The sequence below is a fragment of the Dipteris shenzhenensis genome, chromosome 10, assembly GCF_047967505.1.
Source record: "Dipteris shenzhenensis isolate YYH24624 ecotype China chromosome 10, Dip_SZ_1.0, whole genome shotgun sequence".
NCBI lineage: Eukaryota > Viridiplantae > Streptophyta > Polypodiopsida > Gleicheniales > Dipteridaceae > Dipteris > Dipteris shenzhenensis.
Window position 1 is genome coordinate 55,804,771 of NC_141605.1, and position 22,260 is coordinate 55,827,030.

General features: G+C 47.6%; 1 protein-coding gene across 5 annotated transcripts in view; it reads left to right on the forward strand.

The window, feature by feature from the left end:
* Positions 1 to 22,260, forward strand: part of EDD1 (glycine-tRNA ligase) — a 226,263-nt gene that overhangs the window by 44,852 nt on the left and 159,151 nt on the right. For 4 of the 5 annotated variants that reach the window (XR_015541639.1, XM_087379990.1, XM_087379989.1 and 1 more), the window contains 7 exons: positions 527 to 582; positions 745 to 822; positions 1,153 to 1,227; positions 1,316 to 1,386; positions 1,656 to 1,772; positions 1,990 to 2,091; positions 11,616 to 11,742. Coding sequence is in view for 4 of the 5 variants with exons in the window: in XM_087379990.1 (XP_087236116.1) it covers positions 527 to 582; positions 745 to 822; positions 1,153 to 1,227; positions 1,316 to 1,386; positions 1,656 to 1,772; positions 1,990 to 2,091; positions 11,616 to 11,742 (626 nt within the window). In the remaining variant the exon portion in view is untranslated. Of the gene's footprint in view, positions 1 to 526; positions 583 to 744; positions 823 to 1,152; positions 1,228 to 1,315; positions 1,406 to 1,655; positions 1,773 to 1,989; positions 2,092 to 11,615; positions 11,743 to 22,260 lie in introns of those variants that run through there. The other variant, XM_087379992.1, reaches the window with a different exon arrangement.

The window sequence follows — 22,260 nt, forward strand, 5'->3', positions numbered from 1 at the left end:
TGGGAAGCAAAGGAAGGCAATTGAGGGTGCTTCCCTAGATTAAGTGAGAGTCCAGCAATTATTTCGGCATACGGGATAAGCTGTAACTTGCATTTGATGGCTGATTTGGACTGATTTTGATGACCAGCTAGATTCCCATGTTTTTGCTTGTATTTTTTCTCCACCTTTTTTGGCTCCTCTTCTTTGATCGAAGTGGCCCGTTGTCAGCAATTTTACTGTACAAGTTCATAAACATTGGGTGATACGGGACCCAGAAGCTTTTGCAACCACGATGGTAGCTTGTGCTTGAGTAATTTTAAGATCATGACCCTTTCATTTACTAGGTTTCCTTCATGTTAATTTGGTTGGACTTGTTCAGTTGTCTTGTGCTACATCTTGAATTTGGTGTAATCTGTCTTCTAAAATGTCACTCTTTGTTTGAAATTTCTTCCATTCGGTACTTTTCACTACTTGTCAACTTCATAAGTTTGAATTTAGTCTCTTCTTACAAATTATTTTGTCTTTTTGTTGGATTGTATGTTTTCAGGGATAGATATTCAATCTCATGATGTACGCTTTGTGGAAGACAATTGGGAGAGTCCAGTTATGACATCATGCATTATCTTTCTAAGTTGAAGTTCGTGAAGGGCATGCCGAGCACTTGGCTATAGCTATAAAGGGGCATGCTATTGCTATAAGTTTCTTGTCCTTGGTTCTTAAACATTATTATCATCACTTCTCACCTATAATGATGCTCAATATCAGGTACTAGGTGCATGGGGTTTGGGTTGGGAGGTCTGGATGGATGGAATGGAGATTACACAATTTACTTATTTTCAACAGGCAATTACGCACCACCTTTGCGATGATGTTAAATTAGCATTCCATCAATCATGTGTTCTATAATAACGCGTTTTCCTTCATCATGAAGAATCTGTTGTGATGGTGTTATGGTTGAAAAAATCCATTGGTTAGTATTGTCTTCTTTGGATATCTCTATTGGGAGTGTCTACTGGGCTGGCAGAGATCATCAGAAGGTTAAAGGACACCTGATGTTAGTTTTTGCTGTGGTCATATTACTCCTTTGAAGCCATAGATAAAAGTGTAAATTTTGTTGACCAAAATTTCCAAAGCTGCAATTGGGCTTATGGGTCTGTGGGTATTCTTCGATAGGCTGGAAGCATGCCCTTAATGCCTATTTCTGTGGAGATAACTTATGGCCTGGAACGGATTCTTATGGCAGTACAGGTGTTTATCCCTTAAAACCTCTTGTTTTTATAGATTGGTTCTCTTGACATTGTTTCTAAGGAAGGAGGGCCTCACTGTTGGGTTGCAGGGGGTGGATCACTTCAAAAAAATCCAATATGCGCCTGGAATCACATATGGCGAGTTGTTCTTTGAAAATGAGTATTGCAACCTTAAACCGGTGACGTTTTGAGTTATTTTCACAGTAATTTAGCAGTCCTGATAGGCAGGCCAAGAATACTTGCCTTTTGTGAGGGATAGTGCTCCATAGTTTGTTGCATGTGGTACATACGACTTTGTGAAAAGAAAGAAATTGGTGTGAGAAAAGCCAGTACAGATCATTTTATTGCTAAACTTTGGGCCATTCTTCTGAGTTTTTTTTTCTTCTGGTTCTCATTTTTAAATTTCAAGACTTTAAAAAATGCTTTCAGGAAGGAGATGAGTACCTACTATCTGGATTCTGCGACTGTAGAAAGAATTCAGCTGCAATTTGATTTATTTGATGCAGAAGCACAGGCTTTATTAGACAAGGGTCTGGCTATTCCTGCGTAGGTTTTTCCTTTGAAACCTCTTTGGAGCTTATGTTTTGCAAATATATCGCATAATCTTTATTGTTTGCATAGCCTTAAGAAAGCTCAACATTTTCAATTAGATTTTCTTGTTGATATACACCTTGTATATATGTGTGTATGTACATTCACACATACATACATACACATATATGTTATGTCTTCACTCAGTGCTTTTTATGCATGTATGTGGCAGGTACGATTATGTATTGAAGGCTTCTCACGCATTCAACATTTTAGATGCTCGGGGTGCTATTGGGGTCACAGAAAGAGCAAGATTTTTTGGTCGCATGCGCAGGTGACGTCTTTTCTTTGTGGGCAGAAATTCTACGTCTAAAGTGTCTATGTGGATATTTTAGTGATTCTTGGCCATGCTACTATGGAAGCTTTGACAGACTAGATTTCCCTTTTTTAAGGGAGGATAGCATATCACCTAGGGGGACACAAACATTATAGCAATAGTTACCAGGTTGGCCTTATGAAACCTTTGTGGATGAGTAGATTCATCGGCTATTCTGCACAATATCATACTCAATGAAGCTGAGAAATGGGATTGTTCTCTCCCTGTAACAGTCTCTACTAGAATTGAGCTGCTGTTTTGTTTTGCCCTTTGTAATCGATCTGTTTTAATAAAGGAAGAAGCCGTGGTTGTACCTTGCTTTCTCTTGGAAGCCAAGAAAAGAAGCAAATTTTATGAATCTGCTAGTATCAAACTTAGGCTTGATGTCTTTGGACGTTGGGGATGGGGGTATACTTTCTAGATCCACGGATGATATTCTTCTAGAGGTTGCCTTTCAACCTGTCAGGATTGCTGGCTTTGTGGATCATGGAGCGGGCTTGCAGTGGTATTTAGACCCTGACCCTCTGCTCTTGGCCCTGGGATCTTGGAGATTGTGGTTATATGGAGGTGTACCTATCAGGTGCTTACAGTGGGACCCAGTAGAGTGGGAGTGGATATATCATGGGCACCGAGAGAGGGGGATTCCCTTCTTTCGTTTCACGGTTGGTAATGCTAGGAGATTTCAGTTGAGCAGTAGGGGTTGGATTCCCTCTAGAGCGCCTCCTCCAATAGGCCGGACGATCATGTTTGCACGTGGGGGCATATACATTCAGGATCCCAATCTTGGACTCTCCCATCTTGACTCCCATCCAAACTGCCCACCTTGGGATAAGCTCACCTTGATCGTAGACCTCTGGGGCCACCACGGAGATGCAAACCCCTCCGCCCCGTCCTATGGCAGGAGACCACACATCCAGGCCTCTCTTCGGAAGAAGGTGGTGGCGTCGTCAAATGTCTGATGCTGAGAACATGTGCTTCTGCATCAAAAGGAAGTCCACTGCTTGCCCTACCACTGCCCTCTGCAACTCTTGCCAAAGGATTAGGTAGTGCGGCTAACTACGAGCATAGTCCTGGAGCCCGTGCACGTTCCAACTCACGCTGCGGTTGCTGGACCTCCACTAAGGAAGGATCACCTGGCCGGATAGTGGCCCCTACCACTGGGGGGAGGGGTCTCCAACCAAGAGCTCCTGTAGCTGCTCCTCCGCGGGCGCTTCTCGATCTGTTCTCTCTCTCTCTCTCTCTCTCTCTCTCTCTCTCTCTCGGGAGGCAGTAAAATGGGCTGTATATAGAGATGGTAAAGTCATTATCTGCGAGAGACCAGCTAGGGAAGAGAAGGAAGATGGGGAGTTATGACGGTGTCGGACCAATGGGATGAATGCACATAATGAACTCAAGATGGCAGTGTGGAACTGCAATGGCACACTCTGGTCTAACCTAGGAGGATTCTCGGAGACATACACTGGGAGAGAGATGATCTTTTACACCGAGACACATGAGAGTCCAGAGAGAAGACTGCCCACTATGGCAGGATATACATGGGAGTCAGCCCACCGGAAGGAAATGAGGGGAGACAGTGGAGTGCGTGGCTCTGGAGGAGTGGCCATCCTCTTCAGATCACATTTGAGACCCCTCATTTCAGTGGTTCGGAGAGAGGAACACGTGTGACATATGTGGGTCCGTGTCCAGATACCTGATGCCCGACCAATCTACATGGTAGTGTGCTACTTTCCCTTAGATACATTACATTATGCACACGCAGTCACTACAAAGGGACATAGCCCATATGAGACGATACATGATGATCTCATTGAGTTCTCTAGACTAGGAGACAACCTCCTTCTTGGTGACTTCAATGCACGCACAGGTGACAGGCAAGTGGGCCTACTTGACTTTACATCAGACTCTCTCATAGTACCAGAACTAGACACTACAGAGCTTGGGACAGTGAGACACTCAGCGGATGCATCACACGTGATGGGATACGACCGGCATCTACTTGACCTAGGGGCTATCCATGACCTAATCATATATAATGGCCTACAGAGATGGCCATTATCTGGTGGGTTCACTTGTTTCTCGCATGGCGGAGGTAGTAGTACAGTGGATTACGTACTCGGTCCACTATCCTTCACCTCATGGATACATGACTTCGTTGTGCCCCCTCCCCCGCTAGGTGCTGACCACTCATACCTATCCTTCAGATCTCCACCACTATGCCAATCACATGGAGAGCCCCCCCCACTCCCACTTGTGTACAAGTCCACTTTGACCGGATCCTTGACCGCGTTTACGTGAGCCATTTGGCATAGGAGCTCCCAGGTTTACTACTTGGGGACGAGGTAGACCTCGCCCATGCATCGGACATCCTTGCCACAGTGGTCACGAACGTAGTTATCAGATCTTTCCCTCTGCCTGGGCGCGTTTCAGTAGGAAAGATGCCTCAGAACCCCTGGTATGATGATGAGTGCAGAGAGATGAGAGCTCACCTCACACGTGAGCAAGCCCTTGGCCACTTGATACCACCTGAGGCATAGAGGATCTCACGATGCTGACACACCCCAAGCGGCGGGCTTTCCTCACCCATAGGATGGACGAGGTGATTAGAGGAGGGGATCCTACTATTGGATTGGGGCTCCTATTGGAGAGGAAGCCACCTATCCCCATCACAGACCTGGGTGTTTGGCACACATACGCATGCTCTCTCTATGATGTTCCGATGTAGGCACCACCTGATATGTCCACTATGCCTAGACCCGCCACTTGTCACTTGTTCACTGCACAGAATGGCGGCACTCCGTCGGCTACATAACCGGAGAACATAGGATCATGAGGGGCTACAGACGGAGCATTTCGCACACGGGCACGAGGTTTTGGCCCCGATCCTAGCGCAGATGTTCAACCATGCCATATGTCACGGCTTTCCACTCTCCTGGAGCACTACCACCATTGTCCCAATACACAAGGCAGGTGACCCCACGGACACTGGGAGTTACCGCACTCTCATGATTGGCCACAGTTTGGCCAAGATCTATGGATCTGTACTACAGAGAGAGATCAGTAGTCACACAGAGGCACATGGGCAGCGTGCCCTAGGACAGGCATGATTTCGGAGACAGTATTCCACCTTAGACCACATCTTCACACTAAGGGCTATCATTGAGGAGGCTTGGTCGAGGCGTTAGAAAGTCTTCGGAGAGAGATCAGTAGTCACACAGAGGCACATGGGCAGCGTGCCCTAGGACAGGCAGGATTTCAGAGACAGCATTCCACCCTAGACCACATCTTCACACTAAGGGCTATCATTGAGGAGGCGAGGTCGAGGCGTCAGCAAGTCTATGCCTGCTTCGTAGACTTTTGGAAGGCTTTCGATACTGTCCCACGATCCCGCATGATCAGCAAACAGGCTGGGTGGAGAGCACGATTGGGATGAAACAGGGATGCCCCCTCTCACCGACTCTCTTTGGCCTCTACATTGATGAGATCACATCCTTCATAGACTGCCTGGGAGGCGAGGGGTCACTGCTGGCTGATTTGTTGGTACCGATACTACTATATGCCGATGACATAGTCCTCTTGTCGTCCTTAGCAGAGGGTTTACAGAGACATTTGGAGGCCCTTGAGGAGTTCTGCACAAAGAGAGATCTAACAGTTAACCTTGGGAAGACCAAGGTTATGATCTTCAACACCTCATACCCTGTGCTCCATCGACATAGCTTCACTTACCGAGGTCAGCCAGTAGAGATTGTGCAGTCCTACACATACTTGGGTGCAGTTTTCACTAGGCCAGCTTTCACGATGATCCATGCAGCCCGAGCACGCCTCACACGAGGATATGGTGCTCTGGCCCGACTAGAGCGATAGTGTTTCCAGGCGCACTTCCAGGACCCAGTGACGAAGTGCTGGCTTTTCGACACCCTAGTGAGACCAACTGCCATGTATGCAGCACTGTTCAGGGGGTGTGATATTTCAGCAGCAGAGTGGAAGAGATTTGAGCGGCTACACCCTCAGTCCCCCATGAGATAGTACAGGTAGAGTTTGCTATGACCCCTCTTTAGATCGATGCCACCTTTCAGACAATGAACTTCCTCCATAGAGTCTGGGATCTACCTCGTGAGAGGCTACCGAGACTGGCATTGGAATCCTCTATCCGACTAGCATAAGAAGAAGAAGAAGAAGAAGAAGAATATATTATCGTCCTCTGAAGACCAAAAAATCGGCCTATGGGACCTGAGCAATACAAAATCCTCGTACACAAAGACTCCTCCCTTGGAGGGGAGGGTATTAAGAGAAACTACCTTTATGTCTTAGGTGAGTTCCTGTGCTTGAAAAGCTTATAGACAAACGTTCCTAAAGCTGGGGGTGACCCGCTATGTAGCATATCAGCCAGTCTGTTATGTCCCTCGAGAAGAGAGCTAAATGCTTTCCGGATGTGAGTATAGTAAGGGCATATCATTACCATGTGTTCTTCAGTTTCTGCCATTCCCTGGTCACATAATTGGCATATTCTGCTCTCTTTTGGCATATCTTTCCATCCTCCTATTTCAATCTGCAGCTGGTGTGATCGGGTGCGAAGTGAGGCCAAAGCTCTTCACTTATGTATTGCCATAGGTGTGCAAATGTACTTCTGCGTGGCTGTTTCTCTTCTTGTATAAGTAGCCCAATATTCGGGGTTAATAAATGTACGGTAGTACTCAAACTTATCTCTGTTTTCAGCTGTTTGCCATTTCCTGTGTAGTGCATTCAGCAGGTCATGATGAAAGGCATCCTCATCTACCTCCTCTGGAGAGTAGTCCAAGTACCTCTCTACCTCCCATTTTTGGAACCATTTTTTTAAATCTAGTGCCCATCCAGATGCCAAAATCTTACCCTTATTCGTCTTTTAGGACTTTTGACTTTCTACCCATGCCCTCTTTGGCAGCCTTTCATTATTCATGCGCTTGACCTTTGCGATGTATCTGAGTACTCTCTTCAAGGCATGGTATGCAGAGAGTGGGTTTGATACAGCATGGTATGCACGCGTCTCTGCTTGGTTCGCCAGTCATGGCATTCAGATGGACAGGCTCCCTCCTTTTCAGTATAGCATGGATGCACCCCCCGAGCTGATTTCGCGAGATGAGATTAACCACATCATACGATTAGACCTCCTCCAGCTTCACACACTTCGGACTTGGGGGGGGACTATGATTTCCCCACCAAGACCCATCTCTACTATGACCATTTCTTGAGAGTATCGGAGGATGGCCTCATCATCAGACCCCAGTATCTTGAGGACAGACGAGTCTCACATGCACTAGGATTGCCATTGGACAGATGCGAGTCTCCTCCCATCAGCTGAGGATTGAGGCAGGGAGAGCTGCAGGCATACCCAGAGAGCAGCGGGCTTGTATGCTATGCACGATGGGTCAGGTCAAGATCGAGGAGCATTTTCTTTGTATATGTCCCGCCTACTACGAGTTCCGAGGGCGCTACCATTGCCTTTTTCAAGAGGGACACGGGTTTGGCCCACTCTCACGACTGATCCACTTCCATGATCAGGTCTGCATTGGGCTCTACCTGATGGAGATGTGGAGACACAGAGAGACACTATTGCGACAGATCAAAGAGCAGCATGATGCGACCACCACGTCACAGGACACTGAGGTGGACCGAGCACAGAGGCAGGTCACCGACTTCTATGCATTTGAGTCAGCCCCAGGGCACTCTGGAGTAGAGGAGGAGGAGGAGCTAGCTGACTTGAGAGATAGATGGGTCAGTAGAGGGAGTTGACACGACACCACTACTTCTTCTCAGAGGCGACTGACAGAGACGCACCCAGGCGCCCTTCTCACCTCGGCCTCCCAAGATTTGGTGGGGACATAGCGGTTGGGGGGATGTTGCAGTGGAGATCGAGGAGACCACGCCCCCCATGACAGTGCCAGACAGGTCGATAGATGCAGATACGTGAGCTCTTTGTGTCACACCAGAGAGCTATCACGGAGCCTGGATACATGGAGCGAGATCATGTTCTTGGATCATTAGCCCTGAGCACTTGACATGCCCCACTCATGTTACACACTATTTGGCTTTTCTGGCCTGACTTGATATGATGTACTACATTGGTATTTCAGTTTGTGTGTTTTCTAGTACTCAGCTAGGGCCTTAGCGAGCCTCTCGCTCTAGCCCACTGTGGCTTGTATGAGTTTACTTTGTTTCTGCACTTTTGTCCCATAGGCCCGCGAGGCCTACCGCAGACGTTACTACATCTTTCTTTCTCTCTCTCTCTCTCTCTCTCTCTCTCTCTCTCTCTCTCGCTATGTGTGTGTGTGTGTGTCCCCGCGTCTATCCCATTGCCTACGGCGCTTTAGAGCCAATTTGCTTGGTTTCTTTTCTTGCCCACCTGGGTCCGCTCTCCCGGAGAAGGTGTCACCCAGGGGGTCTGAGACTCCTGCTGCTCTTGTTTGAGGTGGTGTTGGGCCCTGGCCTGCTGACTCTGCTGAGCGGGAAGGAGCCCGGCCTTGACCTTGAGGGCGGTTTCGGGCTAGGTGGTCCATTTGTGTGCAAGGACGACACTGGCCTGGTAAACCTGAAATCTCCACTCTTTGACGAAGTGTACCCACCTCAAGGGTCTCGAGGAGGATAAACTCTGGGAGGAACTCTGGGCTCTCAACCACTAATCTGGTCCTGGGGACTCCGTCGTCTACTACCACTGATGCTGCCGAGTTTGACGGGGACTCTAGCATCATGCCAAACGCTCCACCAATGGAGGGGAGGATGGCTTTGTATTCCTTATGGGAGCCTCAAGAAGCGGAGTGTCACCGGGAATTGGGGAACATGGTGTCATGTCCATGTCCTCCATTGTAAAGGCATGGTACCAAGGGACAAGGTACACCAAATGAGGGCCAAAGAGGATGGGGCTCTACTCCACAAGTGTCAAGGCGGTAGCGAAGTGTTGGAAAGGTCACCTCCCCATCTGTAAGCCCCCATATGAGGAGAGCATGGGGGAGGGAGACCTAGGGCAGAAGATGCCCAGAGGAGAGAGAGAAGGGGCTGCCACATGGGCAGCGCACAGGCTGTTATGTGGGCAGCAAGCCAAAGAAAAGAACCTGGCTGTCAGGGGCAGATCCATGGAGGACTGTCTCGCTGGAACAGGTCACGGATGACGTCAGCAGTAGTACGGAACTGTGGTGCACACGTTTGGGCAGATCAGGGTGCCGGCAAGGGGCACAACAGGACAGGGCAGAGCAGCAGAGGGAGTCGGCTATATGAAGACGCTGGTTGGGCTGGTTGGAGCCAGCCAACCAGGCCTTATGTAGGGAAGACCTAGGGGCTGGGACCCTGCCTTGAAGTGTGGGCCAAAGGCCCTAGAAAAGAGGGCCCCAAAGGGGCATTTATAGGTAGACCAGGTCAGGGCCTGGTTGCCCTGTTTGGGTCGGCCATAGGCAGCCTGACTGGTCCGTTTTATGACAGGCCTTAGGGCCTATAAAAGCAGAGGCACTTGCCTCATTTCATCATCCAGCAGCCAGCAGTTCCAGGGCAGAAAGGAGCAGCAGGAAGCCTACTCCCTGGGCCTATCTACAGGAGGTGAGAGAGTGCAACAAGGGCTGCAGACTTAGCTAGGAAGGGCTGGACCTTGGCTGTCTTCTAGGGCAGCAAGGTGCTGAGATAATCACACCTTCTGGAGCACCCATTCACAAGCAGGTTGGAGCAGTGGAACAGCTATCTTGGGGCCTACATTTAGGAGGACCAAGGGGACTTGTGTGCTGCAGACAAAGCTTGGCAGGGGCTGCCCACCTAGGCTGATTCACAAGCAGTAAGTTGGAGAAGAACACACTGGACGGATAGTCTACAGAAGCTCGAGGTGGAGCACGCGGGCTCGAGTCTAGAGATAGCCAGCAGATAGGAGAAGTACCTTGTGGTAAGATTAGAGGACCACACCATTGGTGGGACTCTGGATCTATATCTTTTGTATTGTGTCCATAGTTTTGGACGGAAATATATTTTGGTGGTTTTTCTATCTGGGTGGTTCATTGTCTATTGATGAGTCTGCACATCTATGTGATGCACATTAAGTAAAGAAGTTTGTGATTCCACACCCCACACCACAGTGTGTGAGCTCATGGGCATTACTATAAGTCTTCCGCTGTGCGTACCCTCTGTATGTTGTCGCCTTCTAGTGCCAAGCTCGCCTGGATTCACTCTCTCACATGTCTCCGTGGCCCACACTTCTGCCCATGACTTCCTTGTCCTGAGGTGACTGAACTGCATGCTGCACCTGTTGCTTGTCGGTTGGAGAAAGAATGCATTTTAGGGTGCTGCCACAAAGCCCCTCTGGCTAGACCAAGGGTCACCACCAAGATTTTCTTTCTCCGAACAAGCACAAAACTCCCGCTGCGAGGAAGGGGAAAGAAAGAGAAGGGCCACCTAGAAGGTGGGCAGGGAAGCTGCCTCACCCCCAAGAAAGGCTAGGGAGAGCCCTTGAAGAAGAAAGAGGCACCTTGAAGAATCCCCTGCGACCCAAACCCGAACACACCCAAGGCCCGAGGGTCGATGGAGGAGTCGAGAGAGGACTCGAAGGCTGCAAGGAGGTCCTTTGGAAAAGGAAAAAAAGGCCCAGCCTGCTTCCTACAAACGGGCTATAAGCAGCACGGGGGCTTACTAAAGCAGCACCTAGTATGGGTTTCTGCTCCAAGGTACACGGGGCTTTGCAGGCAGCTCTGAGAGTTGCCACCCACAGGCCACAAACCAAGGGGCGAGGCACAAGTACAAAAGGTGGGCTGGAAAGGACAGGGCGGGGAAGAAAGAAGGGCACGGGAGGGAGGCGAAAAGGAGGAGGCGGGGAGGGAGAAGTCGCAGGTGGGAGGAGAGAGAAGGTGGTAAGGGGGGAAACGGGGGAGAGGAAGGCGGGGAAGGAGGCAGGGGAGGATGCTGAGGGGAGGCGGAGAAGGGGTGAGATGGAGGCCGAAAGGGGGGGAGGAGGAGGGGGAAGGAGGAGGCAGAAGAGGGATGGAGGGAGGAGGGAGATGGCAGGGAGGGCAGGCAGTGGGAGCAGCTAAGGTGCAGCAAAGACCGGAGGGAATACTTTTAGAGGAGATGTTAGAAACAACACATTACTTTCAAACTCTTGTGCCGACATGTGACTCTTCCTGTGAGACCTCCTCGCGTTGCTGAACCAGTTTGGGCCTCATTGGCGTTTTGTTGAACCTAACCTTCACAGGCTATTACAATGGACTTTGACTTATTTCCAAATGGAAGGTAGGGTAGAATCAGTTCAGCATAGTACGGATTGTTTCTGTAATCATTTCAAATTTTGTGTGCCAAGGAACTATCTGAGTTGTTTGATGACTGACTGATTGCTAGATTTTCATTATGTAAGACAAACATTGATCATTAGTCTTTCATAATTTTTTGTGTGGTAAACAGAAAATGATCAATGTTTATGCTAATTAGTGAAGCAGATTCCTTGTGCAAACAAGGTGGGCTAAGCCTTCCTTTCTGGATTACAGGCTGGCACGTGAATGTGCCCAGCTGTGGGTTAAAACGAGGGAGGATTTGAAGCATCCTCTGGGCGTGTGGGAGGCAAAACCTCTTGTTGAACATCCTCGTGAAAGTATAAGAGAAGCAGCTTCAAAGGTCAGATTTGAATTTTTTTTTTTTGGGGGGGGGGGGGGGGCGGGGGTGGGCAAGAAAGGAACCTCTTTTAAGTATAACCAAATTACAAAAAATCGGAATAAGATTCTGTAAAAGCCTCATATTAAATTATGCGGAAAAGAACTGAGTTTGTTGTAACCATCTGGGATGAGTGGAAGTTCCATGAAGGCGCTGCAGTGGAGCTGCGTAAATGAGAGCGGTGAAGGGAGCACCAAAAGTTGAGAGATATGGAGCTTGAGAAAACTGTGTGAAAGCTGAGAGATGCAGAGCTAAAAGAGAGCTGAGAAAAGAGCTAAGAAAGAGCTGAAAACTGGAAAAGAAAGTTGCTGAAACTGGACCCCAAACCTCTACTTCGAGCCCGGCTATGGTGTGACGTGGACACTCTCCTAGAATCACAATTGGGACTGCCGAGTATGCTGGCGTCTTGTAGGGATTTTTGGAGGGGCTAGAGGCTGCTCCTGAGCTGCAGAGGGAGGCTTGTTTGCTGAGGGACTGAGTGAGGAATGAGGGCAGCAAGCCCCCTTTTAAGTAGGGTCTGGAAGGGCTTGGGTGGCTAGTCCAATCAGGACAAATCAGCTGACCAGCCAGTCGGCTGGTTGTGGCTGGCTGGTTGGCCTTAAAAGCCAGCCTTCCAGGCTGCCTAGGGAGTGGCAAATGGCAGCCTATAAAAGGTGCCTTTCCCCAGCCCTTTTCCCCTGCTGTGGAGCTGCCTCAGGGGGCCCTTTTGGGGCTCCTTCCTTGGCTGCTCCTGTGTTCTTCTCTTAGTCCAGCCCTTGGGGCCCTTCTGGGCTCCTACCCTAGGCTGAGACGTAGACCTAGATGAACCCTAAGATGGAAACACTAGCCTATTGAGTTCTCCAGTCGGTACCAGTGAACAAGGACTGATCTAAGGCTTGAGAGACTGACCTACGTAGCTCGTGCTTGACTGTCCCTAGACTAGGGCTCACACTGGATCATGGCATATGAGAAAATCACCAGATTAGGGATCTCCTTGCACTTGTCGATGTAGACAGGTGTCACCTAGCACCCAAGTGCATGGGTGCATGTGACAACCTGCCAAGTGCTCACACTTGGGATTGTACGTTGTAGATTTAGGTAGGTTGTAGGCTCCATGCCGTAAGCCTTTATCTCGTTGACCCTACCTTCTTGTGCTGCCAGCCTGCATTGCCTTACCTGCTGCTTTTCCCTTGCATGTCCACCTTCTCCTCATATCATGATGTGCCCCCTCGCCTACAACCTCTTCTCTCCCTCCCAACCTTTCTATTCCTCTATACAATTGTCTCATGCAAAGCATCCTGGCTCAAGCCAAACGAGATTAAAACTGCTGCTCATGGAAAAATCCAGGCTCTTTTCATTTCATTTTCTTTCACGAGCGTATACACAATGCCCCCTAGGTCTAGGATCCGAAAGTGCTCGAAGATGCCCTCAAAAAACATAGGCAACCAGGAGCCTTAGCATGAGAACTTCAGTGGGTGGAAAAGACACAGCTTGAAAATGCCGGGAGGGTAGGGAAACAGGTTACAAGGGAGAGGCTCCTCATTGTCAAATTCAAACATGCATGAAGAAGGCAAGAGTTGCTTATGAGGATGGCTGTCCGGAAGGGGTCAAATGCCTATGTCAAGGAAAACCTTATGTAAATGCAGGTGCAGCATAAGAGAGAGAGGGTCTCATGAAGTCTATGGAAGCTCAGGAGAAAGGCAGGCCGCAGATGTGCTGTTCATCGACATGGGAGTGTCATCATGCAAGGTAGGAAACCTCCAACCCCTCCCAAATAAGGACATGTTGTGTGAGACCACTAGTACTTTAGCAGTCAAGTCTTTGGAATGCGAATGGGGGGATTGACTCCACACCAGGCATGTTTTGAGAGTTGTTCCAAGGAACGGATCTTGTGTTCTACACAAGAACACACCCCAAATGAAGGTTGCCTACGGTATGAGTGGCTATCCTCTTCTTGGTTGAGAGCCCTCATGAGGAGTTATGATCGTGGATAGTCATGGATGTCAATCCATAGGACAAAGACTCATTTCAGTGGAGGGGTGAGAGGATCAGGAGGGTGATAGCTCTAACCTGCTTCCATTTTCAGCCTTATGTCAGAATGTGTGCCAGAGGCTTGTGTATCTGCTTTAGGAGACCTTTCGCCTGAGGTGTATATTGCAGCACGCTAATTCCCTTTGGAGTCATGAGAGTAAGTTGAGCTTGCCATGGGTAGGGCATGGATCTCATCTTCCTTTGAACTGTATGAGCACGTTCAGAGATATGGACCACATGGAAAGATCTTATGCTTCGGGGCTTAAATGCTAGAACCCACACCATATAGGTAGTGCTGTTGGACAGAGAAGTCATCTTGCTGCCATAGGTAGATATCATGCATAGTCTTCAACGGGTATATGAGGACATACATGGGAGGGCAGATAGGATAGTAGAGGGAGCACTTTGCACATATGTGTACAACCCATAGGCTGATAGTATATACTGGCCTGTATAGATGGCCAGGCTCAAAACAAAACCCTGGTGGACACTGTGATGTCGATTATATCATAGGATCATGTGCTTTTTCTTCCCAGATTTGACCTCTTCGCAAGGCACTGAGTTATATCTAGAGCCAACCACGTGCACACCTCATTCAACAAATCCCTTTCATACTCCTTCCCACCTCTTGCTCCACATCCTCTGTTTGGATATTACCACTATGACTTGGACCACTCTCTAGATCACACATATGACAACCACTTTGCTAGATTCTTAGAGCACTTGGCACATTCTGTCCTACCCAACACTTGATTATAGAGCCTGATTCCTCACTCATGCCATCACACTACTGCACACCACTCGTTCCCTTACATGGTCAAGTCCATGTGAAAACCGATTGAGGTGTCTGTTCCGCAAATTGGTTGGTACAATGATGAGTGTAAGGTGTTTGGATAGCATTGGCATCTCTCAACAATCAAAAGCAACTCGTAAGAAAGAAGTGGACTAGCGAAAACCGATTGAGGCGTCTGTTCTGCAAATTGGTTGGTACAATGACGACTGTAAGGTGTTTGGATAGCATTCGCATCTATCGACAATCAAAAGCACCCGTAAGAAGAAAGTGGACAAGCAGACAATACGGGCTACTAGTGAGGTGCAGGAAACAAGATTTTCTTACCTACCACAAGTAGGAACTCTTGAGCATCCTCTACAATGGCAATTCGAAGGAGTTCTGGATGAAACTTCTAGAGAAGAAGTCATAGTGCCCTATTCAGGTTCATGCTCTCTCCAAGAGCTATATCGATACCTTAAATGGTATCTTGAATCAACCCCTACCAGGGTCTTTCTTAGAAGTCTGCTCTTTCTTCCTAGAGGCCTCACATTTTTCCAGGGAGGTGAGATGTCGCCATACATAGCGTTGTACCCAGATATATGGATTTCTCAAGCCATTGGGAAGTTCTCCTTCTTGAGAATTGCAAATGACCAGGTATTGATTATTGACTTTCAACATGACTGAATCATATTGCCTGACATTGATCTAGATGAGGCAGGTATGTGTGAGAGCATAATTTTATACTATGGTCTACACCCACTGTTGGGCACTGATGACGTCAGTGGGGATGTCATAGTAGCTAGTCCCTGCTATGCGCGATGGAGTTTATGGTTTTCAATCTTGTGAGTGACTACCGTGAGATTGAAACTGCACTATGTTGTGTTTTTAGAGGATGAGTTTGGGAATGTTACTGGATATATCTAGGTATATCCCGAGTCTCCACAAATATGTCCTAATTACCTCATATGGGTACTCAATTATGGATATGGTTAGGATGCATGACTTGATTATCTAGAGTGCCCCTAACCCACTTATTACATTACATTGGCCACTGCCTAGAATATGATAATAATTCTAACACGGGTTTGGTCTCTCATCCTTATGTTACTATATATAGAAGATGTGGTTTTACTCCTCTTCAGTCGAGGGTCTCCAGTGAGACCCAGATGCACTATATGGCTGTTTGTGAGACACATGATCTGAAGGCGACCCTTATTAAAACCAAGGTGCCAAAGACTACACTTCGAGAGCAGTACTTCGAGAGCAGTTTAACTTTAATGAGGCACTGGTTGGGATGGTTACGATATCTACATGGGGTTCTCTTTTTAGGCTGTCAATGCTTTTTGTACCCAGACCAAGTCTCTCCTATTCGATTCTCTTGTTTACCCAACTGGGATGAATGGTAGTGCCCAGATTTAATTGATACAAGGTGGTTCCATTTAGAGAGACTATAGGTTCTACTTCTTGCATGGATGATCTTTAGAAAGCCATCGGTCCCACACCATGTATTGCCAGAAGACTGTGGGGCCATCCCTCTACGGCTTGATGCATCTTTTCAGGTGGCTATCTATCTTCACGGTGGCAAGGACTTTGGTACTACTACATCGGTACACTCAAACACACAGGTGATGTGCAGGTCTTTGGCTGTATATGGATAGATTGCCACCGGCATTAAAGGTAGGGGAGTTGGTGCATTCGGACACAGAGGTGGACTACAGGCCTTTGGCTGTATATGGATCTCAATTGGGCAGTTCCAAGTATCCTCTCATCGGCTATGGATTGAGATAGGATGGAAGAGGGCATTCCGCTTGAGAGATGGATCGGGATCGGCACTCTATGCGGCATGAAAGAGGTTGAGATAGAAGAGTGCTTTGCATTCAAATGCTTTGTGTACTATGAGATCCTTGGATGACATTACTGTCATGAGGAGTGGATTTGGAGCACTTAGATTTCTTGGCCCATCTTGATCAACGAGGCATGGCAACTTTTCCTCTTGAGGCTCAACGTCGGAGAGACTGACTCCTCTGATTGCAGAGGCAAGATGAGGGCCTGAATGGAGCCCAATTTGAGAGCGATCATCGGCTTCTTCCTCCTTGGTACTCGAGCCAGAGACAATAGGGGACATGACACTGTCGGGATTCAGAGAGCACGACATGACAAACTCGCCTTCGAGTCGACTTGTGCATGAGAAGCTTATATATCTCTTTTTAGTACTCGACTTGGGGAGTCTGACTCCCAAAGTGACAATGGTGCTCGTTAGACAGCGAGCTACTGCTCGAAGACCACAGTGGAGGAGAGAGGTCCAGACAGACCGATTACACTTAGCATCAACAATGCTCTATTTCTTACTCCTGCCTTGATGACGCTAGAAAGAAGAAAGAAAGAAAGTTTATAAAAATGTGCTAAAGGCCAATGGGTGTATGAGACTGATAGAAAATCTGATACAATGAGCAAAAGGGTGGAGCTACCAAGCGAGCATCCTAACCCATGCTAGAACACTGTGTGGAGATAGTCAATGCCATCCTCATACATGTCACCATAGTCATAGTCCTCCCTGGCATCATCATCATTATAACAGATGCAATTTGATCCGATACAGTACAATACAATGCAGCACACACATGGTATGAAACATCAAGGTACGCCCGACGAAGGACTAGGCAGTGTAGGCAAGAAGCCTATTATAGATAGTTGTCTGTTGTCTGGAGGACTAGTCTGTCGTGCCCTCCTGGCGGCTACTCTATGCTTGATAAGCACCACAATAATTCCTGTCGGCCGTATCCCAGGTCTTTTTATAGATGAGATGTCAACTAGTAGCGCGATCTGTGCGTCTGTCCTCTGTTGAGTGTGCTGCGTCTTGGTCTCAAGGTCTTTGCCTCTACTATTATGTTGTTTCAATGATGAATGATACTTGTTTAGAGTTGGTCTTCTAGATGACATACATAAGTTCTGACACTTAGATTTAGATGACAGATTTGCTTGATGATGGAGATCTTCATCCCACTTCTATAATGTGTTTTTTCTCACACAGATAGCCTTATGTGCACTCTCTCACAGAGATAGCGCTGTGTATTTCTCTTTATTGACATTCTCGTCTGAGACATTAGCCTTGGGAGTGGATGGCGGCTTTAGTGGCCCCACCTCTTAGCTTTTTGTATCTAGTTTTTCTTTCATTCTCATAGACCCTTTGGTCTTTTAAAGACGCTAATAAACTTTATTTCTTTCTTTCTTTCTCATTGCTACCTCCTTCTTGAAGAATGAAATAAAAAGGCTTCAATTAGGGCATATTCCCAGTGTTAAGTCACGGGCCTGGCTTGAGGCTGGTTGGAAGTGTGATTTGAGGCATTCAGGCTGCTCGAGTTTGTTTGGTGTATTCTCAGTTTTCTGTTCGCATCCGCTGCACTTTGACATGCTGTCACAGCAGCTAGTCGACTAGAAGCTGGGACCTGGAGAGCGGTTGGAGCAAGCAATAGTTTGGATTTCTGGGTGTTTTACGCTGGCATGGGGATATTGTTTCATACCATATATTCCACCCACCCTTACTACAACATGCATGAACGAAACATTGCTACTGGCTTGAGCAAGATCATGTAAAGATCCAGTTGGGGCCGACGGAGTTAGCTGCTGGAAGCAGAGGAACGCTTGAAGAAGCGAGCTTAATTCGGGGTAAAAGGCAATTCTTTGGAGAAGGTGTTGCAAGACGTGGACAACAAGAAACTATTGAGAAGGTGTTGCAGGCAGCAAGCATTAGAGCAGCCTCTTGAGTCCTCTCCCTTCCCACATTCTCTTCTAGCCTCCTTCTCTCTTCTTTCCCTAGCCTCCTATCTGCTCTTCCCTACCCCTCCTCCCCTCACAAGCGCTAGTTCTCCACCCCTGTATGATGCTAAGTTTACTCGAGATGGCTGAGAACAGGCCAAGACCCCCATTCTACCCACCTTTCCCATTGACTGTCAGCTGGATGGCAACAACTACGAGGTTTGGAGAGTGGATGATGGAGTCTGTTCCATTCTATGACTTAGCTGACTTCAGTCTTGTCAATATCAACAAGCCAGATCAGCTTGCAAAGCACCTTGGGTTATTTGAACAGAAGGAGGCCATGACCTTGGCCCAGCTCTAGGATTAGGTAAATGCATGTGTTTGTTCCTTTATTTTCTTGAATTGTTCTCCACACGTTATCAACGACGTCAAGCACATGATTCTGGTCAAGGGGATGTGGGAGCACCTGGTGTCCCTCTACAACCGAGTCTCCTCGATGAAGAGAGTCTCCCTCGAAGTGTAGATGAGAATGTTGAATCCCGCTAAGTCTACCACCATGTGGGAGCGCATGAACAAGCTTTAAGCACTTCAGTAGGAGGTTTTCTAGAAAGGGAAAGAGATCTCATCTGAGGACATGGCCATCACGCTGGGATGCGTCAATTTTACGAGCAAAAACCTATGAGCAGGTTTATCTGAGCGTGTTTTTCAAGAGATTTAAAAAATTGTATTTCTTTAGGAAACATGGTTTTTACACGTTTATTTTCACTAGAACTAGATTACTTTATCATAAAAATATACAAACTAGTCACTCATTCATTTTTACATAACATAAGTTTTCTTATTCATAGACATCCCTTTGTACCCCTGTTATTACCTTAAAAAAGTATTGAAAAATAATTCCTTTAAGAAACATCCCTCATAATCACTCTCAATGTAATAATATTATACATATGTAATTACTTATTAAACACATTTATATCATATGGCAATATCTTTCTAGTGTTTTTAAAGCATAAATAACAAGATATTTATGGACATGTTTCTAAAGAAGTTTAAATTACTATAAATAAGTATTAAATTGGGCTTATATATGACTCTCATAAAGTACACTTAATATTTAATACTCTATATGCAAGATTTTCCACCCCTTAGATGTGCTCAAATGGGATTTTCCAATCAATTTGAGTGGTTGAATGATTATATTTGGATATTGGATGTGAAAGTTATGTCACTTTTAAAAGTGCTGTCCAATGTAGTTTCGCCAGCGAAACTACCTTCGAAGACCTACTTCAAAGGGGTTTCGTTGGCGAAACTACCTTGATGGCTTGCTTCAATGAGTTTTCTTTGGAGAAACCCTTTCATGAAAATAGGTTGAGAGAGTTTTTCAATGTTACCCCCTATTAAGTTAAAGTTGTAAGAAGGATCATAAGGGCATTCCACATGGGGGGGGCTCCAGTGTTGTTGATTACATCATGGGATCCCCTGTCTTCACATCTCGCATTACTGACTTCACTGTAGCACCTCTCCCCCCAGGGGCTGATCACACATACCTTTTCTTTCGCATCTCCACCTCCCCTCGCAGAGCACCTTCCACCCCACTCAGGGCTTACTCCACCTACCACGATATACGCTTTGATCGGGATCACTCACCTTCTTACTCTGGCCGTCTGTACATACTTCTCGCTTATATTGACTTCATACTCCTTTTAGAGGATTGTGCTGCCCTCGTCACCCGCTCACTACACGAGGCTCCCATTCACGCCTTTCCCTACACCACCCGCTCCACCCGCCCACCATCCCCTGGAACCGTACCGTGTAATAGTTGGTATGATGATGAGTGTAAGGCCTTACGCCGTCAACTCAGATTCGAAACCAAAAACAGTCTTCCGAGTGTACCAGATACGCTACGTGAATACGGTAGACTGGTACGAAGGAAGAAACTAGACTTCGTTCTTCGAAACGAGGAGGAGCTACTGAAGATTTTGTTTAGTAAGAACTCTAAGGACTTCTGGCGGAGATTTCTAGAAGGACGGTCCCCTCCGCCACTCACTGACACCCAGATCTGGTTTGATTATGCACGCACACTTTTTGACATCCCAAATCAGCCAGTCCCTAGCCTCTCACACATGCCTCGTCCCACATCCTGCACCCTCTTCACTAGAGGAGGGGTAAAGGATGCTATAATGAAACTTCATAATGGCCGAGCAAAGGATCATGAGGGACTATGTACTGAGTTCATTGCATATGGGATTAACCTCCTAGCCCCGATCTTAGCAAAGCTTTTTAATGAAGCGGTTTGTTTGGGACTTCCACACACTTGGACCATTAACACTATCTCACCCATCCACAAGGCAGGGGATCCCATGAGCCCTGAGAACTACAGGACCATTATGAATGGACATGTCATGTCCAAGATTTATGTATCAGTACTTGACTTTGAGATTAGCAGACTTGCAGAGTGTCGAGGACTCAGAGTAGCAGGACAGGCCGGATTCCGGCGTGATCATGGAACCATGGACCACATTCTGACGCTTAGATGTATCATCGAGGAGGTGAGATCACGGAAGCAGAGGGTTTATTGTTGCTTTGTGGATTTTCGCAAGGCATTTGACACAGTCCCGAGAGCCCGCCTCATACGGCGCCTACAGGACTTGAGTTATGACCAGGAGATCATTTGGGCTGTCATGGCACTTTACGAGAGAGTTTCTGGCAGAGTTCGGGTAGGATCCGGGTGGACAGATGAGATCATGAGTACCATCGGGGTCAAACAAGGATGTCCTTTGTCGCCTACCTTGTTTGGCCTCTACATTGACGAGCTTGAGACAGTGATGCAGACACAGGGCAGCAGGGATTTACGGCAGTGCTTGTTGGGGACCAGACTTGTCGGATACAGAGTGGGCCCGTGTGGAGCGGCTACAGGTTCTCATGCTATCACGGATGATTCGTGGTAAGTCATCCGCGTTCCTCACCAGATCATTCAGGCTGAGTTTGGGTCACCCCCTTTACAGCTAGATGCTGCATTTCAGGTCATCACATATCTGTACTGAGTTAGGGAATATGGGGATTATACCTCGGGGTGTAGCAGGCTACCATGGATAGCTTTATTTTCTTCTATGGCACTTGCAGCAGGAGGAGATCAGAGGTGCTGGTATGCACGTACAGAGAGATGGTTTGAGCGACTGGGGCTCCACATGGATAGACTACCTCCCTTCCAGTATAGCATGGATGCTCCGTTCTCTCCCCTCTTATCACACGAGGTCAACCAGGTTATCCGTGAGGATCTACTACAGCTACACACTTTTCGGACCTGTTTGAAACCGAGTGAACTCCCAGTGAGGCTTAGCTTCTACAGAGATCACTTCTTACATATCACAGCGGAGGGTTTCATTGACCCACCAGGATACACACAGATTCACCTACCCCACTCGATGAGGATTTCTCTTGGGCAGTTTCGGGTCTCTTCACACAGACTTCGCATCGAGAGCGGCAGAGCAGAGCGACTATCCAGGGAGCGGCGCATATGCTCACTATGTGACATACAGGAGGTTGAGACAGAGGAGCATTTCATCTTCAGGTGTCCTGTGTACTATGAGATCCGAGGACGTTTCCACTGCCTCTTCAGAGATAGTTATGGGATTTTAGCCCATTTCCTCTCGTACCCAGACCAGCGGTGTTTGGCAGTTTTCATTCATGAGGCACTTAGACACCGCGAGAGGATACTCCGAGCACGGAGACAGGAGCAGACTTCTTCCTCGGTTGATCCCTCTCAGAGCTCTATCACGGAGTTCTTTCAGCTAGATCACATGGATCCCAACGAGACGAGGCCTTGACATGATCGTGACCCGAAACCCGTGACCCGACAGCTCAGACAGAGGGTCGACACACAGATCACACTTGGAGACATCCCCTCCTTGTTTAGAGTTGGAGCCCGACCGACGGGGGTC